General features: G+C 44.2%; 1 protein-coding gene across 2 annotated transcripts in view; it reads right to left on the bottom strand.

The window, feature by feature from the left end:
* Positions 1-26,627, bottom strand: part of Frmd4b (FERM domain containing 4B) — a 229,009-nt gene that overhangs the window by 11,495 nt on the left and 190,887 nt on the right. For both annotated transcript variants that reach the window (XM_055628486.1, XM_055628485.1), the window contains exons 10-19: positions 24,625-24,682; positions 22,807-22,893; positions 10,659-10,735; positions 9,072-9,210; positions 8,514-8,655; positions 7,420-7,553; positions 7,212-7,331; positions 5,908-6,136; positions 2,992-3,048; positions 969-1,116 (exon numbers count right to left, since the gene is read on the bottom strand). In XM_055628486.1, coding sequence (XP_055484461.1) covers positions 969-1,116; positions 2,992-3,048; positions 5,908-6,136; positions 7,212-7,331; positions 7,420-7,553; positions 8,514-8,655; positions 9,072-9,210; positions 10,659-10,735; positions 22,807-22,893; positions 24,625-24,682 — 1,191 coding nt within the window. The remainder of the gene's footprint in view (positions 1-968; positions 1,117-2,991; positions 3,049-5,907; positions 6,137-7,211; positions 7,332-7,419; positions 7,554-8,513; positions 8,656-9,071; positions 9,211-10,658; positions 10,736-22,806; positions 22,894-24,624; positions 24,683-26,627) is intronic.

The raw sequence follows: 26,627 nt of genomic DNA, 5'->3' as shown, positions 1-26,627 counted from the left end.
TAAAAAGAACCGAAGAAATGATGAGTCTCCCGATACTTCCTATACATTGCTATGAGACTTACTGGAAAGAGATAGAAGGAGAACACAGGAGAAGGAAGAAGGAGTGTCTCTAAAAGTGAGCATCCTGAGAGGTCCCGCATGAAGCTCAGAGGAAGCACCTGTGGTCTGACTCTCTGGGGCCAGGCCCACAGCCGATAAGAGGATGCTCAATAGGACAGACCAGGGGCAACCAGAGTGAGGCTCTGCAAACACTTCGTCTATGGAGTCTGGTAGTGAATGTTTGGGGCTTCAACACGTACACAGTATGGAAGAGGGTGGGTGTGGCCCCATTCCAACAAATGGCCATATTCCAACAAATTAATGCAGTTCTCCGACATCACCAAATATTATTGCTTTTGACCCATTCCCTCCAATTTCTTAAAAGTTTTGGTTTTTTTTTTTTTTGAGTTCACGGTGGCAGTCTATCGAGCCCACAGGGGGTTATCGGCTGTTATATGATTAGCATACACATCCTGGCACCAGCTCTCCAGTGCCCAGAAGGAAACTCCCTGAACAACTGTCTACTTCCCGTGAATGTAAGCACAGTGCATTATAGCTCAGAAGTACAAAAATAAACATGTAGGTATCCATAATATGAGACCACACACACAATAGGAAAAGTTTTTCATATGTTTTTCCTAAGTGATATACTTACAAATATTTACATTTTTAACAAGAGATCTTCCCTTTGTATGTTTAGGATTTACTTAAAAATTAAAATTGCATGTAACATCTTCATATTGTATAATATCTGTTTATACTGCCTTCTTATTTTATTAGTAATTAATTCATTTATATTTTAGTTTGGTATTGAGGACATAATCTCTTTTGGTGGCCTTGGCTGGCCTTCAGGCTAGTCTCAAACTTGTTGGAATCCTTCTCTAGCCTCCTGATGCTATGCTGTACACATCACTGCTCAAAGCTCTCACCTAGACTGCCTGGTGTCCAGGAACTGTTCGTTGATGGAGGATTTTCTGAAGTGGATCCGTTCAATACCGAGAGACTTGGGGGGTAGAATTCTTGGAGAATGAGGTACTGAACTTGGTCGCTGCCCAGCAAGAGTGAAGGAGTCATTGGCTAAAATGAATCAAGCAGGAAATGAATAAGGATGAGGAAATGAGTAAATGAATAGCTTGTCAGTTTTTCACACACACAAAAAAATTTTTTTTTAGATCAGATGAAGAAAGGTTCTTCTCAAGACAATATTGGCAGAATTATGTAGTAGAAACACACACATTCTGTAAAATTAAGTTTTATAATTGGCAGTTAGGAAAAAAATACTGAGGTCTGAACCAATTTTTCTCAATTCACAGTGACTACTCTGAGCAGGAAAATCATGCAGGTGATGGTGATAGTGATGGTGATAGTGTCACCTTCAAAAACTTTTATTAAAGAAAATCTTCAAGTTGCCAGGTATGGTGGTATCCACCTTTAAGCCCAGTACTTGGGAGGCAGATGGGATTCTGGGAGTTTGAGGCTAGCCTGGTCTACATAGTGAGTTCCAGACTAGCCAAAATTACACTGTGAGGTCATGTCTAAAAAGAAAGGAAGGAAAAAAGGAGGGGGAGGCAGGAAAGCCCAGTTTGCAAGAGGCCAAGCTAATATGCCAGATGTTTTTGTTCCTCTTTGAAGACCTTAGGCCTCTGAGGCCATCGGCTCATCCCACGGGGGATGGGCTGTGTTGCTGCAGAGGTGGTATGCTCAGCATCAACTTGTGCCTTTTCAAAAAATAGGCGGCAAGTGTGTTGGACTGCAGCTCAAAGAAGGATCCTGAAGTCCTGAGATTTGATTTTATTTTCCATCAAACTCAGAGAAAGAGGAGTGGGGTTGGGAGGGGGGGGGGGGGGGGGGGGGGGCAGGTTCAGGGCAGTGGCTTCCCAGAATTCTTCAAATCCTATCAGACAGATAGCCAATCAACTGATTAGGTATAAAGAAGTACAAGGAAGGACTCAGCCCCGTGATAGGAAACACATTTTGTCCCAGAACACACTGAACTAATATTGGCCACTGGGACACATATTGCTTCCTTAAGGAAGTGGCAAAAATGACATGAAATCTAACTCATAAAATGTGCCTTTCTTCCTAGGGAAAATAAAATCAGTTCCCACCTCTCTAAGAAAATCAGTGGTATGCAAAGCGGACACTCTAGTTTCCTGGTTTGGTGCTGGGTTCCAGATATGTAAAACATCACCACTGGAAATCCGCTCAGTGGAGAACTGTGTAGTTTACACAGTTCCTAGTCTTTTATTTAAACTACAAAGTTTAAAAAAAGAAAAAGGACTTTAACACCCTTACAGACAGACTTACTCATGCGATGGATTTCTGATTGGGTGGACCTATGTTTAACACTCTAGCCTGCATAGATGACACTAATAGATCCTCAACGACTTGTATAAATAAAGGTAGTTTTGTCTATTCTCCCCAAAGAGAAACAAGCCGGCTTTCCTTTGTTTTTGTTGCTGCTCTTTGTTAGACAGGGTGTTAGGGCTAGAACTCATTTTGTAGCAAAGGGAGGCCTTGAACTCGTGCAGCATCTTACCTCCGCCTTCCAAGTACTGGGACCTGGGTTATTTGGTGTTGGGGATCAAACCTTGGACATCATTCACGCTAAGCCTTCTACCACCTACACTGCATCCTATGCCCGAGGAGCAGGAGAAAAGGATCAATTATTATTAAGAGTGCTCACTGCTTTTTTTTGGAAGACTTGAATTCAGTTCCTAGCACCGATGCCAGAAAGGCTCACAAAATGGCCTGTATGTAACTCCAGCTCTGGGGTATCCAGCCTTTTTGGGTACCCACTCACATATGGTCTACACACACACACACACACACACACACACACACACACACACACATGAATAAAAATAAAAATAAATCTGAAAAATGATCTTCATACTTCAGAGATCTAATATTTTTAAAATTGAAAACAGCAGAAAAAGAGGAGCCACTTACGATCGTCATAGGTGGTGGTGTCCGACAAAGAGCTACTTTCAGATGGAATTATGTCTTCTGTGAATAAAAATAGCCTGCCTTTAGTATAATTGCGCATTTAAACAATTAGAGTGAGTTCAGCAAAGCAATTTTCAGTGGAGTGCATTTAATTTTTCATTTAGATAAATGTAAGCAATTACAGTGCATTAAGAATAATTAGCTGTTGTCAGAATAATTTACGTTCTACTGGAGATAAAAACAAAAAGAACAAGAACCTGACCTATTGTATAGATGTTATGATTGATTTGTCATTTCTTGGTAACCAGAGGGGAGACTGATTACCCATGGTCTCCCCAAGAATAACAAATCTGGGGGTGCCCCATAGTTCTCTTGCATACTGTGAATACTGCCTCTATTATTTGTAATTCCTAATATGCTGTGAATGCTGCATAAATAGTTGTTATATTGTTTATCAAATAATGTGTTTAATACAAAGATGATTTTCCTCAAATATTTTGCTCTGATGCTGGCTGTATCTATAGAGGCAGAATCTGAGTGTAGAAGGATTGACTATATCTTCTTCTTCTTGTTCTTGTTGTTGTTGTTCTCTTCTTCCTCCTCCTCCTCCTCCTCCTCCTCCTCCTCCTCCTCCTCCCCCCTTACTTTCTCAATCTCATCTCCTCTCTTTCTGGAGACATGGACTTACATGGAAGCCCAGGCTATTCCTGAACTCTCTACATAACTAATGACAACCTTCTATGTCTCAAGTGCTAGGATTACAGGCATACATCATCCTCTCTGGTTTTATAGGTGCTAGGGACTTAACCCAGGGCTTCATGTAATGCTGGGCAATACCAACTCTGCTACATCTTCAGCTCCTGGCTGTATCACTTAGGATAGGATGACTAGCCACAGAGTCTGGGTTGTAAACTAGTTTGCAATGTTTCCTATACCTTGAAAGGAAACCACATTCCATATATGTCCTAAAAAGCCCCTTTTTGCACTCTAAAAACCCGAAAGCAGCACTCTTACCCTCGATTCTGACAAGCCCCAAATGCCCACAAATATCATCAAATAATTCTACAGTGCAAAATTGCAGCTCCTTAAGAAGCTCTGAATTGGAAGACTTGGGTTTAAATCTTGTTTTTGTCACTTATCATCTGCCGGAGCTTGGGCCACTTGACTCATCTTAGTGAGGGTCTTTTGGCTCAGCTCTGCAGTAGGGATGACAACGGTGCCCGTTGCATAGAGCTGAGCTGAGCTATTTGATTAACTAACGACGTGCAGACCTTAGCCACCTCCAGGCACGCAACACATGCTAGATAAATACCAACTAAAGACATGTGTTAGTCTTATCACCCATACTTGGCTGTCTGAATGGAAATGGCAGCCATAATGCTTTGAGTATCTCTGGTGCCCGTTTGGTAAAAAGAGCCGTCTCGGACGTGTTGATATGATTTTTGCAAATCACTCTGTATTCAGCGCCGGCTGTTTTGGTAGCAGGTTCTAGCCACTTCGATGTAAGTTTTAAAGTCATTATGGAGGAACTGTCTTCATTCAAACTCAAATGCTAATCTTTATCAGAGCCAGGCGGACCCTCTTAATTAGACACAGAGTGGAACTTGAAGGCGGGGTGCCAGGAGAGTCAGCTGCTGTGTACACTTACAAAAACATCTCACCAATATATGCCCAGCCAATGGCACCATATGCTGCCCAAATGTCAGCCACCAAAGAGGAGGAGAACACTTGGGTCTAGCACAACTTGAGGGTGAATTGGCTGTGACAAATGGCCATGAACATTAAGCACACTGTTCATCCCCCATGTCTGGAGGCAAGGACGCAACTGCCATCAAACCAACTGGACCACACATTTAAATTCTCCAGCTGTAGAGGACGAACATTTGTGTGTTAGCTGTATATTCCCAAAAGTCACGTCTCAGCTTTATGAGTCGCAGACTCTAAGCTTGCTCTGTTCTAAACCCAGTTACCGCGCAGCTTATCAAATAGAAAATATATGATTACTTCACATTCTAGTGAAAATGTAAGGTACCGATAATGATTGTTACATGTCATCCTTTGGAGGAATGACCTCAGTTTCTCAGGTGTTAACACATAAAGCGGGGGGAAGGGGCTTGGGTTTAAGGAAACACCATCACATTTCAATCATGATTTAGTCTAAAGACCGCATTAGTATTTACATATGGTCAATTAGACTTTAAATTGGTGTAATAAAGACTTCCCCATTTGTTTTGTTTTGTTTTTTTCTGACTCTGAACTTCACAGATTCATGATGTTGAGGATCTTGGAAACAAAAGAGAAGCAGTGTGCTTGCCGGTCCATGGCTGTTAGCATTTTCAAATCGTTCCTTATCAGTCATCGTCTGTGCAGCTTTAAACAAAGTCAGGATTACCTTGTGGTCATAATCTCATCTCTCATCTTTCCCCATTCCACGTTATCATTTACCATTTGCCTACTCTTAAATACTCTGTTGAAATGGGCTAACCGTAAGACCTCTTCTCTAACCACACACATGCAAGGATGGGCCTCTAAGAAAATGCTGGGTCTGCCGCAGCATCCAAACATCTTGCAGAAATGACTGTATCTAACGCTCAGCACTCTTCACAGCCATCATCACGGAAAGTATCTGGGGAAGTGACGTCAGTCGAGTTACAGGAGAGCCTGTTTTATCAAGAGCCAGCATCCTAGTGAACCTTCATCCTGAAAGTTCATGCCCTGTCACGCAGAACCACAACGGTGAGCCTGACACCGAACATCGAGTTCACACGCCTTTGACACTGAAAATTCAACTGCTCTTACCCTGGGACAGTTGCTTCGGAGGATGTCCTTCTGACTGTCACCAAGTGAACAAGTGGAGGAGCCCCGCATCCCAGGAGGAGACCCGAGAACAGGGCCTGCCGACAGCTCCCACTTACTAACCTGGTAGGGTAACTGAGGCTTTCTGGCTGGGCTTCTTCCCACACCGGATCCGGTACTCATTTATGGAATTTTCAATCTCCTGAAGTCTTTTCACAGCATCTGTGTAATCTTGCTTTCGCTTTTTCTTCACGGTTTTACAAAGGTCCGGCTCACTGGCAAGTTTCTTTGCAGCTTCAACCAGCTTTTGCTGTATCAGGAAATTGCTCTCTAGTTCTTGTAAGGCCGGATCCTGCATTTAGACAATGACATTGCTTTATTTTAAAAAATATGCACAATCACTCTCTTGCATTTCTTCTGGATGATAATGAAGGATTCTTGTATATTCCTGGATAACACACCCTTTGGGATTGAAACCGTCCACATTTTAATAATGTAGGCACCCTGAGATACTCTCCACGAAGACAAGACCTCTCTCACCCATCTTCACTTCACCATCTCATAGCCCAACCTCTTTTCCTCTCTAAGGAGGAAAATGACTTTGCATTCATCCACTTGGCTGCCTTGAGACCAGTTTTCAGAGAGTCTTAACCTGTGACTCACATGCGCAGAATGTTACTTTCCTATAGAGAGCAATAGAGCCACGTCATGTGGGTCTGACTGCTCTTTCTGGTTGTTCCTGGTAGCATGACTGAATATACTACTCACAAATAATCTTTTAATACTTTAGTTTGCTGAATTTGTAAGAGGAAAAAAAAAAGTACTTTACAAAAGCGTGCTGGAGATTAAACTACATACCATGTGCTGCTTAGGTCAGAGCTGCGTGCACAGGCATGCACTCAGCAAATATCAAAACTCGATTATTAAGAATGGAAGCTGAGATAGTCACATCCCTGTAAGAATCATGGGGTGGGTCCTAATGGTATAATTGCATGTGATATGCAATCATGCAAGCACACATTCTGTTAGCTATCAAATCCTTCAACTTAATTATCCCGAATGCTGTATGTTATCTCACTTAATCCTTCAGAAGGGAGTTCCACCATTGTTTTCGCTTTACAGATAAACTGAAACTTGAGGGGGATGAAACTGCTCGCTGAAGGCTACTTGGTTTTAAGTGAAAGGATCGGAAGCTAAAATTCAATCCTAATCTCTGTGCTACTATTTAGAACTTATGTACAGGGCTGATTTGATGCTCTCCGTGACTCAGGGAACAAAATAGTAAGAAACTCAATTCTGCTCAGAGTGTGCAGGGAAGAAAGAATGCAATTTGGTCTATTCTACTTCCATGGCTCAGAGAAACACCTAGAACATGCCTGGGAACCTAAGGCGCAGAAGGGGGACACTAAGATGGCTCAGCGCCATACCTCCTCAGCAGGCAGTAAGTTGTCATCCAACTTGAATGAAGTCCCCACTCGCCTCCTGACCTGAGGGGGTTTCTCACCAGCGTTCAGTGGGTACTCCTTTGGCATTCTGCCCGTGAGCTCCTATGAAACAGGACAGGGTCAAGGGTACATAGCAGCCACCGACCACAGCCACCCAACCCAAGTGCCCAGCAAGGCCAAGGCCACTCACGGCCTCACGTAGACAGATCTTCTTCAGCTCCTCAACTTTTTTCAGGAGTTTTTCCTGCAACAGTTTCTCCTTCTTCTTGAGCTCCAGGATCTTCTCCCGCTTTTGCTCCTCCATGCCTTCTGAGTCCTGGGAACCTGGAGTGGGGGCAGGGCAGGGAGGTTCACACAAGGGACTGTTTCCTTCCTTGCTTGAGTGAGGGACAAAGGGCTGGAGAGGAAAGCTGCTCCCAAATGCTGGTTTTATTTCTTTTCTCCTTGTTTCTGAACATAATGAAAGGAAACCAGGGAACATTTCACATGCTTCTGGGCATCAGAGAGAGCCTGGTAAGAAAATGTCTCTGCATTTTGTGGCTCAGCCATTTTGGAAGACACAATTAAATGCTTTGTAGTTCAGGTACACACAAGGAGAAATTGCATTTTTTGTTTGTTTGTTTTTTAAGAGTGAAAAGAAGATGGTCTCTAAGATGGTCCCACTCAGTACTTCTTTAGAAAGCAAAAAAGCAAGGCAATGGAACATTGTATACAAAGGAACTACTCCCCCGCACTCCTATATCCCCACCCCCACTTCTTCAGACCCACAAGCTGAGAGGGTTTTAGTTAAGACAAGTCAATTTAATGATGTTACTCAGGCATAGTGATAAGAGACTCCAGAATTCCCACAAAGGAAAGGACTGGGCCCAGTGATTACAGCTCATGAACTAGGCACTTGCAACTGCACTTATAAAGAATTTTACAGTCTGTGGAGAACCAGTGACATCAAAACGTAGCAGGAAGTAAACATCTTTCAAGACAACCTTCAGCACTTAGTATCTTTCCATGGCTGTATAAATAACGGTACAAATGGCGGGGCATTGGGAGGCAGGGGCAGAGGCAGGCAGATATCTCTGAGTTTGAGGCCAGCCAGGTCTATGAGCCCATATCTCCAAATAAATAAATAAATTTAAAATGTTATTGGAAGCTGTTGTGTACCGTTGCTTTTTCCCCCCTCTCAAAAAGATGCATTTGGAAATTATTTATACCAAGCATGCAAAAAAGAAAAAGGGAAAAGAAAAGAGAGAGAAAAGGTGTCTTATACTTTCTTGAACCAGCAAATACCTGAGGATATCAGACTGCCATTGCTCGCCATGATGAACTGGCTTTTTGCCTCCAGAGTCACCAGCTTGGAGACCCTCTGCGTCCCAGTCTCCGTTAAATCCATTGCAATGTCGTCTAAACTTCTGGCTGAAGGAATTTTTGCCTGTGAAGTGAATAACATTGAAACAGAGTTAGCACAACCACATTTTTAAATCAATACAATGATTAAGTTACTACTCGAACAAGATCTCAACACAGGGCAATTGAAGTCTTTAAAGTGGCACTTTAGAAACAAAGAAATTTAGTTTTGTTTCAGTAAGTATTAAGGATTCAGTCACTAACTTTCAGATGAAACCAGCAATGTCACCACCATAAGAGCATATGTATGCCAAATCTCACAATATGGGAAATATATATATAAAATATATATATATTAATATATGAAAAACTAAAACAGTTGGTAGCAAAGCTTAAAACTTTTTTTGTTTGTTTGTTTATATGTTTTCTGAGAAAATTCATTTTAGAACACAGAGGAAAAGGACTGGACTTTGTCCGTCAAGGAACACCGCAGTTACTCACTTTGCTCTGCTTCCGGTCCAGGTAGAACTGATGCTGGCTAATGGCCATTACCCAGATGGACTTGATGAGAGAAGAGTTTGCATACCAGGTTTGTACAAACAGGCCACTCTGTCCAAAGGTTCTTCTAGACACCGAAATCCTAAAACACAAAAGAAAACCACGAGTGTCTCACCCCCGGGCTAGCAGCACACGCGTGCACCTAGCAGGCACTGCTGTCACGGTAACAGCTTCCTTCCGTCTCTCAGCTGCACAGACTTTACCTGACAGGGGCTGAGGTTCTGGTGCTGTGTAAAACCAATCAGACCCAAGCAATCTCTGTATAAATTCCGACACGCTGAAATCCAGATAAGGAAGTTAACCAAATGAGAAGCTGTACAAAAACATCTGGTCAGAAACCACAGAGGTGGGACTACCGCAAGTGGTAAAAGATGAGAGCAATCATTTAACGACAGCCACGGGGCCTGCAGAAAGCGCACCTGCCCAAGGCGAAGAGGGAGACTGAGGTAGATGCAGCCTGCAGGAGATGAACTTGGTGATAACTGACTGAAGAGGTGCAAGGCTCGAAGCAGTCCAGACTTCTGCTTGTACACCAGGTAAAAAGAGGAAAGGCGGGCGAGGAGGAGAGTCACAGTAGTGAGAGGCAAGACAACACAGGGAGGAGGGAGCCGGATGGGAAGGGCAGAAGGGCAACAGTGCAGAAGGGCGTGGGATGTGTGTATGTGGGGGGTGCACTCATGTTCTCAGTAGGAACTGACTAATCTCCTCGGGTCATCTTTTTGTGACAGCAGTTTCCTGCTGTCCCTCTGACCTCCAAACACTATCTAGGCTCGAAAGAATAACCGCTAAAGGGTACCTCTTGAGTACTCAGAGAACCTACATCCTGACCTCCATTCACGTGAATAACTTTGACAACTGTGTTGTTTTCTTTTTTGATGACTAAGGAATGCTCAAAATAAAAATAAGCAAAGCACCAGAAATAGAGAATTCTCTTAAGAAGTTAAACAGTCAATAAACCACTGCAAAGAGGCTCTGGCCATGGTTAGTCCTGAAGGAAAATGCTGCTCAAACAACCACGGCTATTTCATAATACCACAGTGGCTTTAGAACACACACCACAGATCCTGGTACACTGGCCAGCTCCTGTAGTTGGCCTCACATCCATGAAATTGGATCATATCCAGCACAAATTGGACTCAGGAGGTATTAAAAAAAAAAAAAGTACATGAATTGAGAAGAGGGGTGAGTTGGGAAAGTGTCATGGGGAGGAATGGTGGAGAAAATGAGCAAAACACATTGTATATGTGTATTTGAAGTTCTCAAAAAATTAATAAATATATTTAAAAATACACACATACACACACACACACGCTAGAGAGAATATGCCGACACTGGAAACCAATACATCGCTGGCAGAAATGTAAAGAGCTTTGGAAATGTCTGACAGTTACCCTAAAGGTTAAATACACTTACTCTTTGACCCCAGTGACTCCACTAGGAGGTAAACCTCCAAGAGAAATAAAAGCAAATATGAAAAGCTATGGACATGCATTTGCGGCCTCACCACTCATATAAAACTCCCATCTTTACCTTCTTGGGTCGTGCACCTCCACAGCAAATTTCTTCTCACGGAAATACAGGTTTTCCAGCTGCTTCCATTGAAATAACTAAAAGAAATTAAGAAGATCGCATAGCTTTCACTACTCTTTCTTTTTACCAAGTCCCCAAGTCAGCCTCCTAACCAAATGATTGCAAGTTCCAGCAGCGGTACACAGACATCAACCACGGATAGGTGAGTTATCAGTTTTGTGCAAATCAACTATAACCCGAAACCATTTTGTTCCCTCGTGTTTAGCTAGGAAACTTCACCTCACCAGTAAATCCTGAACAGCAAAACAGAGAGTCCGCACAACATGCAGTTTTTCCCCTGACTCAAAGGTCTGACAGGAAACCTGCATCCATTACTGTAAAGCACAGAGCTTCTGCTTAAAGAGGTAGACCTCACGCTTAAATGGAAAGCTACTAGAGGAGAGGTTTCCATAAAGATCAGAGGTAATATTTCAATTGGCGTGCAAAGTGAAAGTAAAAGAGTTTCCCAGGCTGAGGTGAGTGGAAGCAAAGGCAGCTTCTCACGTAGCCCATTCTGTCTAAGTGGTGCAAGCCGAGTGCCAGGAATCCGTTGGGTGTTGGGGTGGGGACTAAGAGCTGACTCCAGATGTGGTCAGAGCTCCCAGCCTCTCTCTGCCTTTATCCTGCTGCCTTTCTGACCCGGACTCAGGAATGATCTGTCATTTACACGGAGAAACAAACTTTGTTGGAAATGTGTCTTCAAACACCAAATAATTTGATGAAACTCTACATTTGACAGGACTGAGTGTGCCTGGCTGTTAAGTTCTGGACGGATGCAGGTTTTACAAGCGCTCATCTTGGACGGGGTGGTCCTCCTCTCCAACCTCATCCATTGCTAGGGTCTGCCTCCACCTTAAAGTGATACTCAATGCGTCTCAGAACACGCTCAGGGATCTAATTAGGAAGGGCTGCTCTGCAGCACTCAGTGAGCTAACACATCTCCTGAAGAACAGAAGCTTTTCACAAACGCCGGCCCCCAGAGCGATGGAGCTGAGCTGTAGGTTTGTACGGGGACACAGCGTTCACGCTGGACCCTGGACCCCAAACAGCACCACAGACCGTCTTGCACCCAGGGCACCCTGCGGTCTGCCACTGTCCCACTCACCAGTCTCAAAGGATCAGCAAACACACGAAGCTACGTACCAATGTCCTACGGTGTCTGTGGAGCTGGGGTTGTCATTTCCTTCAATCGAGAAGTTCCCCCGGATGGGGCAGAAACGTGAGAGAAAGCCCCGGGATCCTGTCTGCCTCCCTACCCCGACGGTAGCTCCCGGTACCTTCTGATTCGAGTTTCATAAGACACTTAGGTGTAGCTCGGTTTCACAAAAGCGAGCCTCCCACGGCTGACACACCACTGACATCAGCCACGCTGCCGAGGGACACCTCCCCAGCGCACTCTTTCCCGTCAGGGAGAGGGGAGCCAGGGTTCTCTCCGGCAGATCTTTCTCAGAAAGGACTTCTCAAACGGGGCAGCCCGGACTCGCAGGCACTGCCTGGGAGGTGAGCCGACTTTGAATCCAGGCACGAATTTCCCCCAGGCTGTTTGAGGAAAACCTTTTTTTTTTTTTTTTTTTTTCACACGCAGGTCTACTCACTGGCCCTCGAACAGGTTCGACAGGAAGAGTCAGGAGGCGGCCTGGCTGTGTTTTCCTCGGCGTCCATTCCCACACACAGAAAACCAGGGCTCCACTTGAAACCTGATCTCGGAGAGCGGCCACCCCCCCCCCCCCCCCCCTCTTATCACTTACAAATGGGAAAGGGCTGGGCTGACTCCATTCAGCCCGCCCAGAGCGGAGAGCCAGGGGGCGCCCCGAACCGGAGAAACCCTCCTTAAAAAAACCGGAGGGCTTCGCCTTTTACAGAGAATCGGAAATAATCACACGGCAACCGGGTTTGCAAAAGAAGTTATGGGAGTCAGGCAGGGCTTCTGAGTGCCAGAAGGGCTCCCTCCTCCCCCGAAATCTTAAGTTTATGCAATAGGTGCTTTTAGATACGAGCCCGGGACAGTAGGAGAGTGGCTCGCAGTGGCACAAACTGAGCTGACAGTGCGGGACTCTGGGTAGAAACGCCCAGGAAACTTCAGGGATGAAGTTAAACCAACAGAATTTGGTTTTGCCTGATTTCTCTCTTTCTCTCTCTCTCTCTCTCTCTCTCTCTCTCTCTCTCTCTCTCTCTCTTTCAGAAGCCAGTCCTCAACGTGCAATTCTCACATTCAAATTAAAATATAATTCAAAGTGAAAATAATAACTCATTTCTCAAAATTACGAGAAAGCTGATATGACATGAACGCCAGTCTGTCTGTTCAGAGCCCAGATCTCTTTGGGGAATCCTTTAGAAATTCCATGTGACTATCTGGTGTGATCCTATCAACGTTTACAGTTGCTACAAATCCTTTTTATTGTAGCTGCGCCTGATCTGGCTGGTGGTTAGATTTAAGATAGTTTTGTTTGATAGGTCTTTTCTTGACATGTGTACCATTATTCTTCCATTACCGCTTTTCAATTGTTTCTGAGTGCTTGTTTTCAAGGGGTAGGAGGAGGCTCTGAAAGTGCCAACGGAGAGAGGGGGAGGCCATTTAAGGGTGCACAAATTCGTGCCACCTAACAGACTACCGGCTATGGATTTCAGCCAGGATGCAGGCTCTTCTCTTGCCCCAATGTATAGCGCAAAGAGTAAACCAGAGGCAGAGGTTCCCTCCGTCCAAACTCATGTGGAGACTTCAGACCAATGAAAAGGGGAAAGAGGAATTGGTTAGGGAAATATCCAAGGCAACCTACTTGGTTTGAAACTCTGCCTTCGGGTAGTACCCTGTGAAAAATAAAAGGACTCTTCATCTCTGGGAAATGAAGAAGGTGCCAAGGGAATTCTGAATGTGAGGAGATGATTCAGGCTCGAAGGAGGCAAAATGGAAGCAGTTTGTACACTTTCAGATTTACTACTCCTGGGACAGTTGTCAGGCATGGCATGTGTCCAGTTAAGACGGTGTGTATGCATGTGTGAACACAAACATATTTGTAATTTTCCTACTAAGCCAGAAAAAAAAAACCAAAACTATCCAAGTCAAAATCCTAATCATGAAGACTTTAAAGAAAGAGAAAGACAAGAAGAGGAGGTGAAAACAAACGTGATTTGTTTTCAGTAGGGTTCAGAACATGGAAAGGACAAGTTTACTAAAGCCGTCTTGAGATAGTGTTCATTGTTGATGCGCACTTAGTAGAAGCCATGCGGTTGAGAATCTGTTGTTTTTAGAACTAATGTTGCTAGTTGCATAAGGGAGATAGCTGAAGGGTGAAAGTAAGACTGTTAACTGGGTCTCCCAGATGTCTCTCTGCTCTAGACTCCTTTGCAATGATTAGTTGTCCCTTTGTAACCGACAGAAGGAAGCAGATGTCAGATAGCTGGCGGCAACCTTAGGTTACTTTGATATTGCAAAAATAAATAAATAAATAAATAAATAAAACAGGGAAAGGAGCGGAGCATAAATAATGTCAATGGAGATAGAATCAAGAAATCACAGTAGGAAGACATATCTCGAAGCCATTAATTATCTTCAAAGAAGGAAGGGTCAAGAATTTGAACACCAAGGTGGAAAGGCATAATGGCATCAAATACTGTTTTGAAAATAAAAATATGTAAAATAATGTATACATATGATGTTTTCGTCCTATTTAGTCATGAAGAAAGCTGAAGGCTTTAGGGAAAAAATTGCCACATTATGATACATAATGTGAAAACTCTTGAAAACCTAGATGAAATTACCCTGCCACACCTCTATGTGAATTAGGGCTGGAGATGAATCAGCCCTGGCTGTTTTTCCAGAGGACCTGCGTTCAGTTCCCAGCCCACAGAGAGCAGCTCACAACTGTAATTCTAGTTCCATGTGGCCTGACCTCCACGGGCAAACAGGCACACATGTGGTACACAGATGTACATGCAAGCAAAAGTCTCTCACACACAAAATTAAATAAATAAAGTCTTAAAAATAAAACAGATTGATATTTAAAAAAAAAAAAAAAGAGTAGGAGTCCTGAAGGACTTTAGGAAATAGATCTGATGTATACCAGTAGATTTTTGACTCATTCCTTCTTAATGACAGTATTTTGTTGCTGTTAGTCATGGCGCTGGCTATCCTGGAAATCACCATGTAGACCAGGCTGGCCTTGAACTCAGAGAGATCTACCTGTTTCTGCCCCCAAGTGCTGGGAGTAAAGGCCTACACCACCATGCCTGGCTCGACAGTATTTTTGGAACAGCTCTCCGGGAAAGGCTCTGTGCTTGTTGCTGAGTAGTTAGCAGGTCCTATCCCTCACGGCAGGCACACACAGAACCATCCAGCCCCTCTACATTTACGAGCAAATTTCCTACTCAGAGCTGTGCTCATCAGCGGGATGCTTACCTCTCCTAAGCCTCGGTTTCCTCTTCTGCTACATGGACCAATGATGCCTGTCCCCAAAAGGTTATCCAAATACAAGTTTATGTTTATAGGGTACTTGGCCCAGAGCCTGACTTGGAATATACATCAGTGAGTAGTTGAGCTAATGTGTTGTGAAGAGTTTGCTACACAGTTGGCTAATTGTTCCTAAATGGACGACTGCCACTTAAGAGCAGAAACAGAGCTGGCAATAGCTATCTGGCTCCACATTTGTCTTTCCACGGAGGAAACAGCTCAGTTATTCTGTTGACAAAGCTGTGTCATCAGGCCTCCCATTTTGAGAGTCTCCATTTCAATGACCACACTGGTCTGGGTGTGCGGATCTCTTGGGTGGTTTCCTGGTGTGTCCTATAGGGAGGAAATCTGTTCCTCTGTCCAGTACCTGGAAGTCACAGAGGAACAAAGGGACAGAGGGGTGGGACATCTGCCTGCCCCACAGACAGACTGGGCAGCAAGCTCCCTCCTGTCTGGAGTAGCCAGGAAGAAGGAATGTACCACAACAAGCAGGGGAATGCGGGAGAACCTGCTGCCTAGGGTAGGGGACATAGCTTGAGGGTCATAAGACCCCCACTCTCCAGGGGGTCACTTTGGACAGAAAGGATCCAGGTCTCTTTTAAGTCATGACAAACTTCAAGTAAAGGTCACCCAGGTGTGACAGAAAGGTAGGGTAGGAAAAGGTGTCACAGGAGTTGGGACTTTTCACTGCTCTTGTAAGGGTAGGTTAATCATTTAACTGCAAATTCAAACAGAAATGACTAAATTCAGGATAGTCACAGCCAAGGTACATCAAACAATGAGTCACTGGGGGAGGGTGATCCCCCAGTGTGATGTGAGGCACAATAAACCAGGCATCTTCTAAAGGTTACACCTGGTGAATAAAGATGCTGCTAATGCCTTCAGAGATACCCCAAAACACGTGCAGTCTTTCCTGACAACAAGACTTGAAAGCACCATCTTGAGCTGAGTCTCCTCCAGGAGAAAAAGGCTCGCAGAAGTGTGACTGGCCAGGACACCCAGTCAGCAGGAACGGATCGGAAATTCACAGGCAACCGTGGTCAGGCTCCCAAACCCCAGCACAGCACCACAGCGCATCACTTCTTTTCCCAGTCAGGGAGGAATCTATAGGGACATTTGTTGTTTTTAACAGGAGAAGGGGGAGAAGAGGAGAAGGAGAGAGGGAAGGGGGAGAGTCATAGTCACTAAGTTTCAGATTAAAAGGAACAGAGGAGGCAATTATGGCAGCTATTTTGTCGACCAGGACTGAGTCCCTTCTTGAAATGGGGTTTGATTTCACAGCCAAGGCCAGTCTGACATTCATGCTGATCCTCCTGCCTCAGCTTCCCAAGTGCTGGGATTATAGATGTGCCCCGTGACTGGCATATCCCTCAACTTGGCTTACTAGTGGTTTGCAGCTCATGGTAACTGAGCTATTCCCACCTACACCTCACCTCCAGGCCATCTGGGGATGGGAGGAGACTTGGCTGCTCATCAAATGGGAAGGGAGTATGCTGCCAGGACATAGCAGACACTGTGCCCTGTCCTACTATGCACAGGACAGTCCCATGCCTCAAAGAAATAGTGATCTGGGTGGGGTGGAGAAATGCTGATGGGGGGGGGGCAGTAGCTTGTGCTGAAGAGGTCCTGCCTAAGAGTATCAGCTGTGGTGAAACTACTTTCATAAGAGATCCCAACAGAGCACACGCAGAGTCTGAAAATTATTTTCTTCAGGTGTGATCTCATAGCCGAATGTACACAAAATGTCATACCTCTCCAGCAATCAGCTAAACATGTTGGCTATTTTGCAAATAAGTTTAGATGAAAAATTTCTGGGTATTAAAAAAAAAAGTGTCACATACAATCAGAACAGCCAAAATACTATCGTTTCACCCAAGGTTCCCCTGTGGCCAAGTCTCTGACCTCCCAGGGTTGATGGACCGGCTTCCTTCCTGTTAGTACTTGCATGGGGGCACATGGATCTGTGTGTCAGACAAGCAGGCCTGGTACGGCACTGTTCCCAGGTGTTGCCACAGACGGCACAGTACTCTGTCTCCATCCACATCTCTGTGGCCATCACTGTTTCTTCCTCTCCCTCCTCCCATCCCTCTCTCTGTGACAGGGACTCCTTATTTCTCGGTCTGACTTCAGAATTGCTCTGATTCTAAAACTGACTTTGAATTTCTGATTTTAATGCCTCTCCTTCCTGACCACTGGGATCAGGTGTGCTCCACTATGCCAGGCGTAGGCAGTACAGGGCATCAAACTCAGGACCTCATACATGGAGGGAGAACAGCCTGACGACTCCAGGCGAGCACCCGAACTCCAGCTTCAACTCTACATGTCATTTTTCTTTGCACATGAACAATTCTACCACTGGTTATAGCTAGTAAGAGGGTGGCAGGTGGGTATGTGGGGGTTCCCCCTACAGAGCCATTTCTTCCTCTGCAGAGAAGCCCTGTCATTCCTATACAGAATTTTCTTGTTTTTGAAAGTGCGGTCAGTGGTCTCCTTTAAGCATTCGCCCTCCTTCCTTCCCATGAGCCACCATGTACTTTGCAAGCATCTCATCACCCAGACCTCAGCTTAAATGTCACTTTTCTCAAGGAGGCCTTCTCTCAACACACCAAATGTCCCTCTCCATCCCATGTTTGTCCCCTCCATCTCAACAGTTCCTACCAGAGGCAATTTTACAATTACATGATTTCTTTGCTTAGTTGTTTCTTACCAAGCATCTCTCTAGAATATTTTCAGTGAAACAAATAGATTAGCAGACACAACTCACCTCCTCCAGAGTATATTTTTACATTTCTTTTTGGTAACAAAATAACTTGAGTTTTAGCTTTGGCCACAGCCTGTCAGCATCAAGACGACACTTCCCAGCCTCCCTTGCAACGAGATGGGGACTTCCTGCAGGACAAAGGGCTTGCTCTGGAATGCTGTTCACCTTCTTCAACAATGCTCAATTGAACCTCGGAAAGTTCTCCTAACAGAGTTACATACCCTCACTGTGATTAAGCACAGAGGCAAAGAGAGATGTCACACTCCGCAGCAAAGTATGGAGTAAAGGGGGACACCTTCCCTCCTTCAGCCCACTGAGCGCCTACAGCCCTGTGAGGGAAGAGTGTAGACAGGATTCTCTGAACTGGACAGATGAGAACACAAGGGCACAGAGAGGCCAGGTGTCAGTTCGAAGAGTTCCAGCTGGTCAGTGATGAGCAGAACAGGTTCTGGTTTCAAATCCGTGTTCTAGGATTGGCAGTGTCCTCCCACTGGCTCTGCAGGTTCTAACAACCAGATTGATTATTGGTGTGGCTGAAGCTTAATTACAGACTTTCCGAACAGGATGGACTGGTCTCCTGGCCATGTTTTGTAAGCCAGCGTTTCTCCTCCACACCAGACAGTGTGCTGTATTGATAGAGAGTGGGACTGGACCGCACACACTCACTCTCCTGGTCTCCCAGCATTAACCCTACTCTGGGACGGGGGACCTTATATGGGGCCCATGGCGACGGACTGGCAAGGGAAAGAGCAAGAAGTTGAAACAGTCAAGATGTCTGTGACTAGAAAAATAACCAAGCTGCTGCCTTACAGTAAAGGAATGAGCCTAGTGCTGCTACCACAGGCGAACAGAAGGATTTTGTGTGTGTTGCTTAACACATCCGCCTCCAGGCACGAGGGGATTCCAACAGTTAAAAAAAAAAAATCAGTTAACCGATGGTGTTCACCACAAGGCTCTCTTATCATGCTGTAATGTAAAAAGATGCTAATCTTGACAGGTGCTTTCTCAGGCCAGTCTAGATGATGCCTTGAATAACAGTGCCATGTCGGTCTCCCATCTCTGCTCTCCTACAGGCTGTCTTTCCAGGGGATGTCCTTGCTGTAGGGCCAGAGTTAAGTCATAACACACTCTCTCTCTCTCTCTCTCTCTCTCTCTCTCTCTCTCTAATGCCTTATTCAGCCACTGATGTGCTGTCTAGTACCTTGTGAAAGACACTTTTTTTCCCTCTCTCTCTCAAAATGCTAGGTGAGCAATTAGAACTCGAACCCCAGCCTCACATAAACAAGGCCTGGTAGTGCACACTTATAATCCCAGTTGGAAGCAGGAAGATCAAGAGTTCAAGGTTTCTTGGCTACCCACACAGCAAGTTCAAGGCATATGATATACCTGAGATATCTGAGAACCTGAGATATGTGAGAACCTGTCTTAAAGTCATTAATTATTTTTCTTTTCATATGTAGCACGTATTCATGCATTATTGTTAAAATCAGGCAGAGAAGGGTTTACAAGTACATGAAGATAGGAACTCCTAATACACCAGGGCTGCTTTATAGCAAGGTTGGGTCCTTCTCTGTCAGTAACCAAAAAATATTTCCCATACTCTCTTTAATTGTCTGCCTCCCTCATGCCCAAGCTGAGGCGTTACCTGTTATCAGGTGATAGTTATTTATCAGGCATGGGGCAGAATATAATCTCATTTAGTTCTCACACCCTCCACAAGTAGCTAGTGGGATCACGGTTGTGCAAATGAGGAACACACTTTTAAAGAGAGATTAAAACTGCACCCAGGATCACCCAGAAAATAAGGGTTGGGAATATAGCCCAGTGGTGGAGTTCTCACTTACCCTGCCGGAGGCCCTGGACTGGATGACAAACTATACACAGATATCTATACAAACTTACACAAATTCATACACAAAACCAAGGTCACAGAGAAAAGACACATCAGGGCCAGGGTTGAGGATGTTCCCCCAACTCCTTGCCTGCATCATAGTGCTTCACGATAGAAAAACACTTGTTGCTGCCTCCTACTCCCCAACCCCTAGATTGGCAAAAAGCTAAAGCTAGAGTAAATGAAGAGTGCTTGCTAGTGTCCTGGTAATAAAATAAACATGTCCCCAACATCTAGAGGCAATAATTAACAGATATCTAGAAATGTTGGCAGGTCTTAAACAACAGCTTTTGAAAACAGCCTTTCGGCATCAGTCTCTAATTCTTGGTCCACCTCCCTCCTGGTTTGCTTTTTACACCATCAAGACAGGCACATGGCTCAGGAGACCCAGCATCCTGCCTGAGGCTGCCCCTACAGCTTGTGTTCCACTAATTTGCAAGCATGACCTGAATTCTTTCGGGGCCACTGGAGAACTTGCTGCATGCCCAGATGCTGAAGCATGAGCTTTTTTTTGTGCCGGTGCTCACAACCCTTTAAACCATGCATTCTTTTAACATGTGCAAGCTGGCCAGGAGAGAGCCTTGCAGAACACGCTCCTGCCCCAAGCTCAAATCAAGAGGCTACAGAAAGCAGTAAGTCCGAGGAAGCAAGATCCACCGTCAGATTTTAACAAACGGAAGCAGGAAGCAAACCACAGCACAGAGTAGGCACCTGAAATGATGGAGAAGGGGAGGGCAAGGAGGGATTAAGCATCCTGCCAGAGGTGAGTGGCAGGCCTTGAAAATGAAAGCGGAAAACTGCACATTGAGAAAAGGAAGTGGCTCCTGACCCTCGTCTAGACTCCGGAATGAGCAAGCCAGCCTGATTGTGATCAGCGTGAAGCAATGTATACCGATTTTTATGAAGCTGTGAATGTACAACAAGGGTTGTGAGTCATGAGCGCTAGAGAGGAAATTAAACTCAGTATTTGCTGTGCGGATCTGACTCACCATTACTTGGGGAGAAAAATCTGATTGCTTGTTTTTTTGTTTTTTGTTATGCACTGCAAACACAGATTTATTAAGGAAAGGGGAGAGAGAAGCCCGAGAGTGGGAGGGGCTGCAACGGAGGAATGCTGAGATTGCTTTTTATTTTTTTTTAAAGAGACATTTCCATGTTGTGAGCATTTCTCACTTATCAAACTACACTGGTTGACTATAAGTTGGTTTGCGAGTTGGCTTAAGTTCTTCTTTGCACATAAGTTTAGTAAAATCGAACAGGACTCTTCTGTGTTCTTTACTGAAAAGGTAAAATTCAGGACAGTGATGAGCAAAAACATAGTAATACAGGCGAGCTATGCCTTAAGAAAACATGACAGGCTACAGCTTGGCTGGCGCTCTTTACTGTGCTCTGTGCCCTGAGCTCTCTGCCCCACCCACAGAAACTGTAATGTCCGTCAAAAGAGAATTGGTAGTTAGTTAGGTGTGGTGGCTCACACCTGTAATCCCAGAACTGGGTGGAGGATGGACCGGATGATCGTGAGAGAGAATCTGTTAAAAAGATTATGCATGTCCACACAATGGAATGCTAGGTGGCTTTTCAAAGTGGCAAGAGGGCTGGGGATTGCGGCGATTGCCTGGCTTTTGCAAGGCCCCGGGATTTGATCCCCATCATTCCTTATTCCAGTGGATGTTGCTCACAGGGTTGACAGAAACCACAAGTCGTGTGACCAGCATAGGAGGACACAGTGGTTAAATGCTGCTTTATTGTTTTTGTTGCTAATTCTCTAATAAGCAGCCTTAATGCCCAACTAGTCTGGTCCAGCAGATCTGGATGAGCATGGGAAGGGGAGCCGTGGTCTGTCCAACACAAGCTTCCATATTATCTGTGTTAATGTCACAACCATGGAGTGGGAACAAGGAAGGTGCTCGACTGTCATAACCTAAGGAAGATTGTGAGCATTGATGGATGACAGAAGGGGTCTCCGAAGACACAGTGTGTGGCTTGTTCCCAGGGATGCTTTACGAAGAACGCGGCAAGAGATAGGTGGACATGCGGGAGATAGGGAAGGTCGGTTATGCGTGGTTTGTTACTCAGAGGCCGCTGCTCCCCTCCACAGCCTGCAGCGGTGGGCATGGACAGGGCGAGCGGGTCCTTATCTCACTGTAGACACGGAGACCAACGGCCCCTGGATGGTGATCTCTACAGATTCACCAGTCCGTGACAGGTGACAGTGTACACCCGTGCACTTACACTTGAGGTGAGAGGAGAAGCTTCATGATCAAGGCCTCCCCCACCCCCACCCCATTTTTAATATTCCTGGAGACGGGGTCAACTCACAACTTCTGATTCTCTTATCTCTGCCTCTCGAATACTAGGAGTACAATGACATAATGATAAATAGTGACTTATGTAGCTTTGGAAAACCCAAATCTGATAGATTCTGGCACTTTAACCCATTAATTTTTTTTTTCTTTTCAGAAAGCACATATGTCTGCTATAAAGACAGAGGAAAAAAAAAAGATAAGCAAAAATAATTGTGATTGTAGAGAGGTTGCTTATAATCATCTTATTGAGAAATAATCACCACAAAACAAAACAAAACAAAACAAAACAAAAAAACCTCTGGATTTAAACCAAAGTGTAGGAGCTGTGAACCATGCTGTGGCTAGCTTTGTAGCCGAACCTCAGCGCACAGTTTTAGGTTCTTGCCCCGAACAGGCAGCCAGGTACGGCTAGGTGTGGTGGCACACACACACGTAATCCTAGCACTCAGGAGGCGGAGGCACAAGGATCAGTTCGTGGCACATGAGAACCCATCTCAACAAACAAATGAAAAGTTGGCCCATTGTGGAACTCTCTAGACTGTGCACAGATGAGTTCTTTTTAATAGTTACATTCCTCATAAGTAGCCTCTGCAGCACTGCTCACTTAGCAAAGTTCACTATGGGAGAGCGCCCAAGGTGCCCCTGAAAGTTCTAGAACACTGCCTTGAGTGTCTGCATCGGCTCACCCTCAGGTTCACACTTACTTTCCGAGGCTTCACCTTGTCTTGTAAATCATACTGGCCGATTCCTTTGTAGCTGATCCCAAGCCACCATGGAAGTCCCTGCTTATCCTAAAAGGTAGAAAATACATGAGACTCGTGAGCTAAATGTTATGTTCTTCTAGACGGAAAACTCTATTAAGCAATTTCTTTCCTTAACCAGTACCAACAAGCCAAAATAAATCTTCCCTGGCAAACAGAACCATACTGAAAAACTCAAGCTTGTTAAAATATCTTCTTAGGGTCCCTTCAAACAATACACACACAGAAAAAGCCAATGTTGTTATTATCATGCAAAGGACTGAAGCCTTACTGTTCTGAGTAAATCGTTGGAGAGAATAAAATAAAAAAATTGAATTCAACCAAGAACTAATCCAGCACAAAGTTAGTTATGATTTTTTAAATAGACTCTTTGTTCTCTTAGTTAAACAACCGTCTACAAAGGCTGGGACATTTCCAAGGGATTACCAGGAGAAAACAGAGGTTCCAAGTCCCGATGTTTGGCACACAATGAACAATGAACAGGGGAGAGACAAGAATACCTTTTGGGAAGCTGGACAACTACACAACAGCATGAATAATCAGTCTGAGGTACACACGAGAGTGGATATAGATGATATTCTATTATCAATATAGCATGCGTCTAAATTTGTTTATTGGGTTTTCTTTCCCCCAGTAAAAGAATGTACTGACAGAGGAAAAGAAGACTTGAGGCTTAGGTTTGTGTGTATCTGAAAAGCAGAATCAGTGAGAATTAAGATTAAATCAGTATACGTTTTTAGCACAGGTGTCCTCAGTATGAAAGTGTGTATCATCTGATTTCCCCACATCTGCAATGGCCAAGATGTCAACATTGTCATGACATCAAAAGTCACTGAAAAGCTAATCAGTTATAAAGTTATGCTTCTCTCAAACAAAACTCTCTTCATCTATGCTTCATCCTTTATCATCAAAATATGTCTTAGCTGCACTCTTCCTGCTGATCAAGATAAGAAGACAAAGCACATTGATGAGGGCATGATACTGCAAATTCTGCAAAATTTTTAGCATTTCACATAAACACTGAAGACTGGTGTGACTGTCACACAGAGGGGTGAGCAAACGAAGAGCTGGGAGCATTCAAGTATGACCTAGGACTGCAGGTGAAACTCAGTGGTATAGTGTGGACTCAGCATGCCCCGGTTCCTAAGTTCAATACCCAACATGTAAGGGGAGCAGGGCTAGAGGAAAGGAAGGAAGGAGAGGGGAGGGAGAAGGGAGATAGAGAGGGAGGGAAAGAAAGAGAGAGAGAGGGAGGGAGGGAAGAAGAGAGAGAGAGAATGAGACTATCAGCTAAGAGAGAATACACCTGGGAAAGCATTTGAATGTAGCTTTTTGCAAAAATAATCTTTGTTATAATTTGTTAAAAATGATAATAGACTTAAAACATTTAAGTTAACAATTCTATTTAAAATGCTGACATTTGGGGGCTGGAGGGATGGCTCAGTAGTTAAGAGCACTGACTGGTCTTCCAAAAGACCCAGCACCCATATGGTATCTTACAACCATCTGTTACTCAGGTTTCAGAGAATCTGATGCCTCTTCTGGCTTCTCTGGGCACTGTAAGCATGTAGCACACAGGCATATGTGCAGGCAGACACACAGAAATAAAATAAATGTTTTAAAAGATAATTAAAAACACTACAAATTCTAGACACAGTTCGCATACACATTTAGGTGCTGTTTTAGACAGCTGGCGCTGCTCAGTGACTCGCACAGCTTGGTGGGCATTGTGGAAAACTTTGGAATACGAGAAGTACCTACCTTCACTGCATAATAATGAACTCCATAGGTTGGCAGGGCTTCTACTATTTTCATATACCTAAGGAAAATAAGCATATATCATCAACTCATCAAAACAGTTAAAGGGCCCTTTGGGAAAGACTGATGCCAGGAAATACAATTTGCTTCTACTCTCCTCCTTTAACCATGTCTAAGATTGTTGGCTCAAGTAGAAACAGAATAATAAACCATTGTAGGGGGTAATGTGGTTCGTACCTTATGCAAAGGTCAGGGGCTTTCTGACAAAGTACGTAAAGCGAAGGTTTCTACAACTTAACAAATAGATTGCATTAACGCTGCAAATTTTTTAAAAAGATTTATTTATGTGCTTACTTACCTTTGTTTGTTTGTTTGTTTGTTTGAGACAGGGTTTCTTTGCGTAGCCCTGGCTGTCCTGGACCTTGCCCTGTAGACCAGGCTGTTCTGGAACTCAGAGTGCTGTGACAAAAGGCATGTGCCACTAGGGCCTGGCCTGTTTATACATATGGTATTTTGTATGGGTGCCCATCTGCACACCAGAAGAGGCCATCAGAATACATAGGACTACAATCATGGAAGGTCGTGAGCCATTATGTGGGTGCTCAGAATTGAACTCGGGACCTCTGGAAGAGCAGTCAGTTCTCTTGACAATTGAGCAATCTTTCCAGTCCCACATTGCAAATAATTTTTTTTTAAAGGCAAACACTTCATACACAAACAGTAAGAATCAACTTTTAAGCCAGGTATGGTGGCACATGTCACTGCTTTTATATTTGTTCAAGAAGGTACTCTGTACCTTTAAGAAATGGGCTGAACTATGTAAAAATTCTTTGTCCCCAATGAACTGAAGTCCCTATTTAATTTGAGGGTACTTTTTCCTCCTCAAAAAAAATATAATAATGTTTTTATTTATTATTTGAGACTTTAATACATTTTGATCATAGTCATTCTAATTAGAAAGGATTTTTTTTTTTTTAATGGTACCATGAAGATTAACTTCTTTGGACAGTACAATCACTAACTTGGTAAATTTTTGATAATTGCTCTATACGCAAAGAAATATAAAAGGTATGAGGAGCTAGGTGGATGTGCGCCAAGATTAAGCAGTGATTAAAATGCACAAGCTCGGAGCAGGGATTTGAACTCCACAGACGAGCGCTAACCAAGTTAAACAGTCTGTGTTTGTAACCATGCAACAAGGACCAAGAGAGGTTAAAAGAAGCTTTGTTCCACCCACTGGCCCAGGAAACAAGTTCAATGAAAAGAACTATCAAGGCTTCAACCTTAGAACTGGCGGCTTCTACCTTCTGCCTGGAGCACCACAGGTGTGTTATGAAAATGAGATTCCCATGAAGAAGTAAGACTGTGAGGAAGACTGTGTCCCTACCAAGGGACAGGCGACATGGGTCCTTGTCTCACTTCTCACATGACCTATGCCACTCCCAGCAGTGGCTTATTCATTCTTTTAACATTATGGCCCTGCAAGGTGGCCAAACCAGGCCACAGAGAAAGTCCTTGAGGAGACCTGATAGGCTAGGGCCAGATAATAGGGGAGGAGGTCCTCCCTTATCAGTGGACTAGGAGAGGGACATGGTGGGGTGAAAAAGGGAGGGAGGGTGGGGCTGGAAACAGATGAGGAGGAGGCTACAGCCAGGAAACAAAGTGAATAAATTGTAATAAATAATAATAATAAAGAAAAAAAATTTAAAAAGTTATGACCCTGAAGAGTTACTCTACAGCTCCTGGAACAATGATCTTGGAAGTTTGTTGTATCAAATGAAGAGTTCTTAATACATCAGTGGTATCTACACAGTCAAAGAAGACGGCAGAAACTGGGTGTGGTGGCACGTCTAGTCCCAGCTATTAGGAGACAGGTGGAGCTGGAATTCAAAGCTAACCATAGCTGTTTAGTGAGTTCAGGGTCAGCCTGTCTACATGAGACTGACTTTCATCTATCTATCTATCTATCTATCTATCTATCTATCTATCTATCTATCTATCTATCT

This window comes from Psammomys obesus, unplaced genomic scaffold (assembly GCF_907164565.1).
Source record: "Psammomys obesus unplaced genomic scaffold, mPsaObe1.curated_primary_1811, whole genome shotgun sequence".
Classification (NCBI taxonomy): domain Eukaryota; kingdom Metazoa; phylum Chordata; class Mammalia; order Rodentia; family Muridae; genus Psammomys; species Psammomys obesus.
The sequence above is the reverse complement of the archived record's forward strand: the minus strand, read 5'-3'. Positions and strand labels throughout refer to the sequence as shown.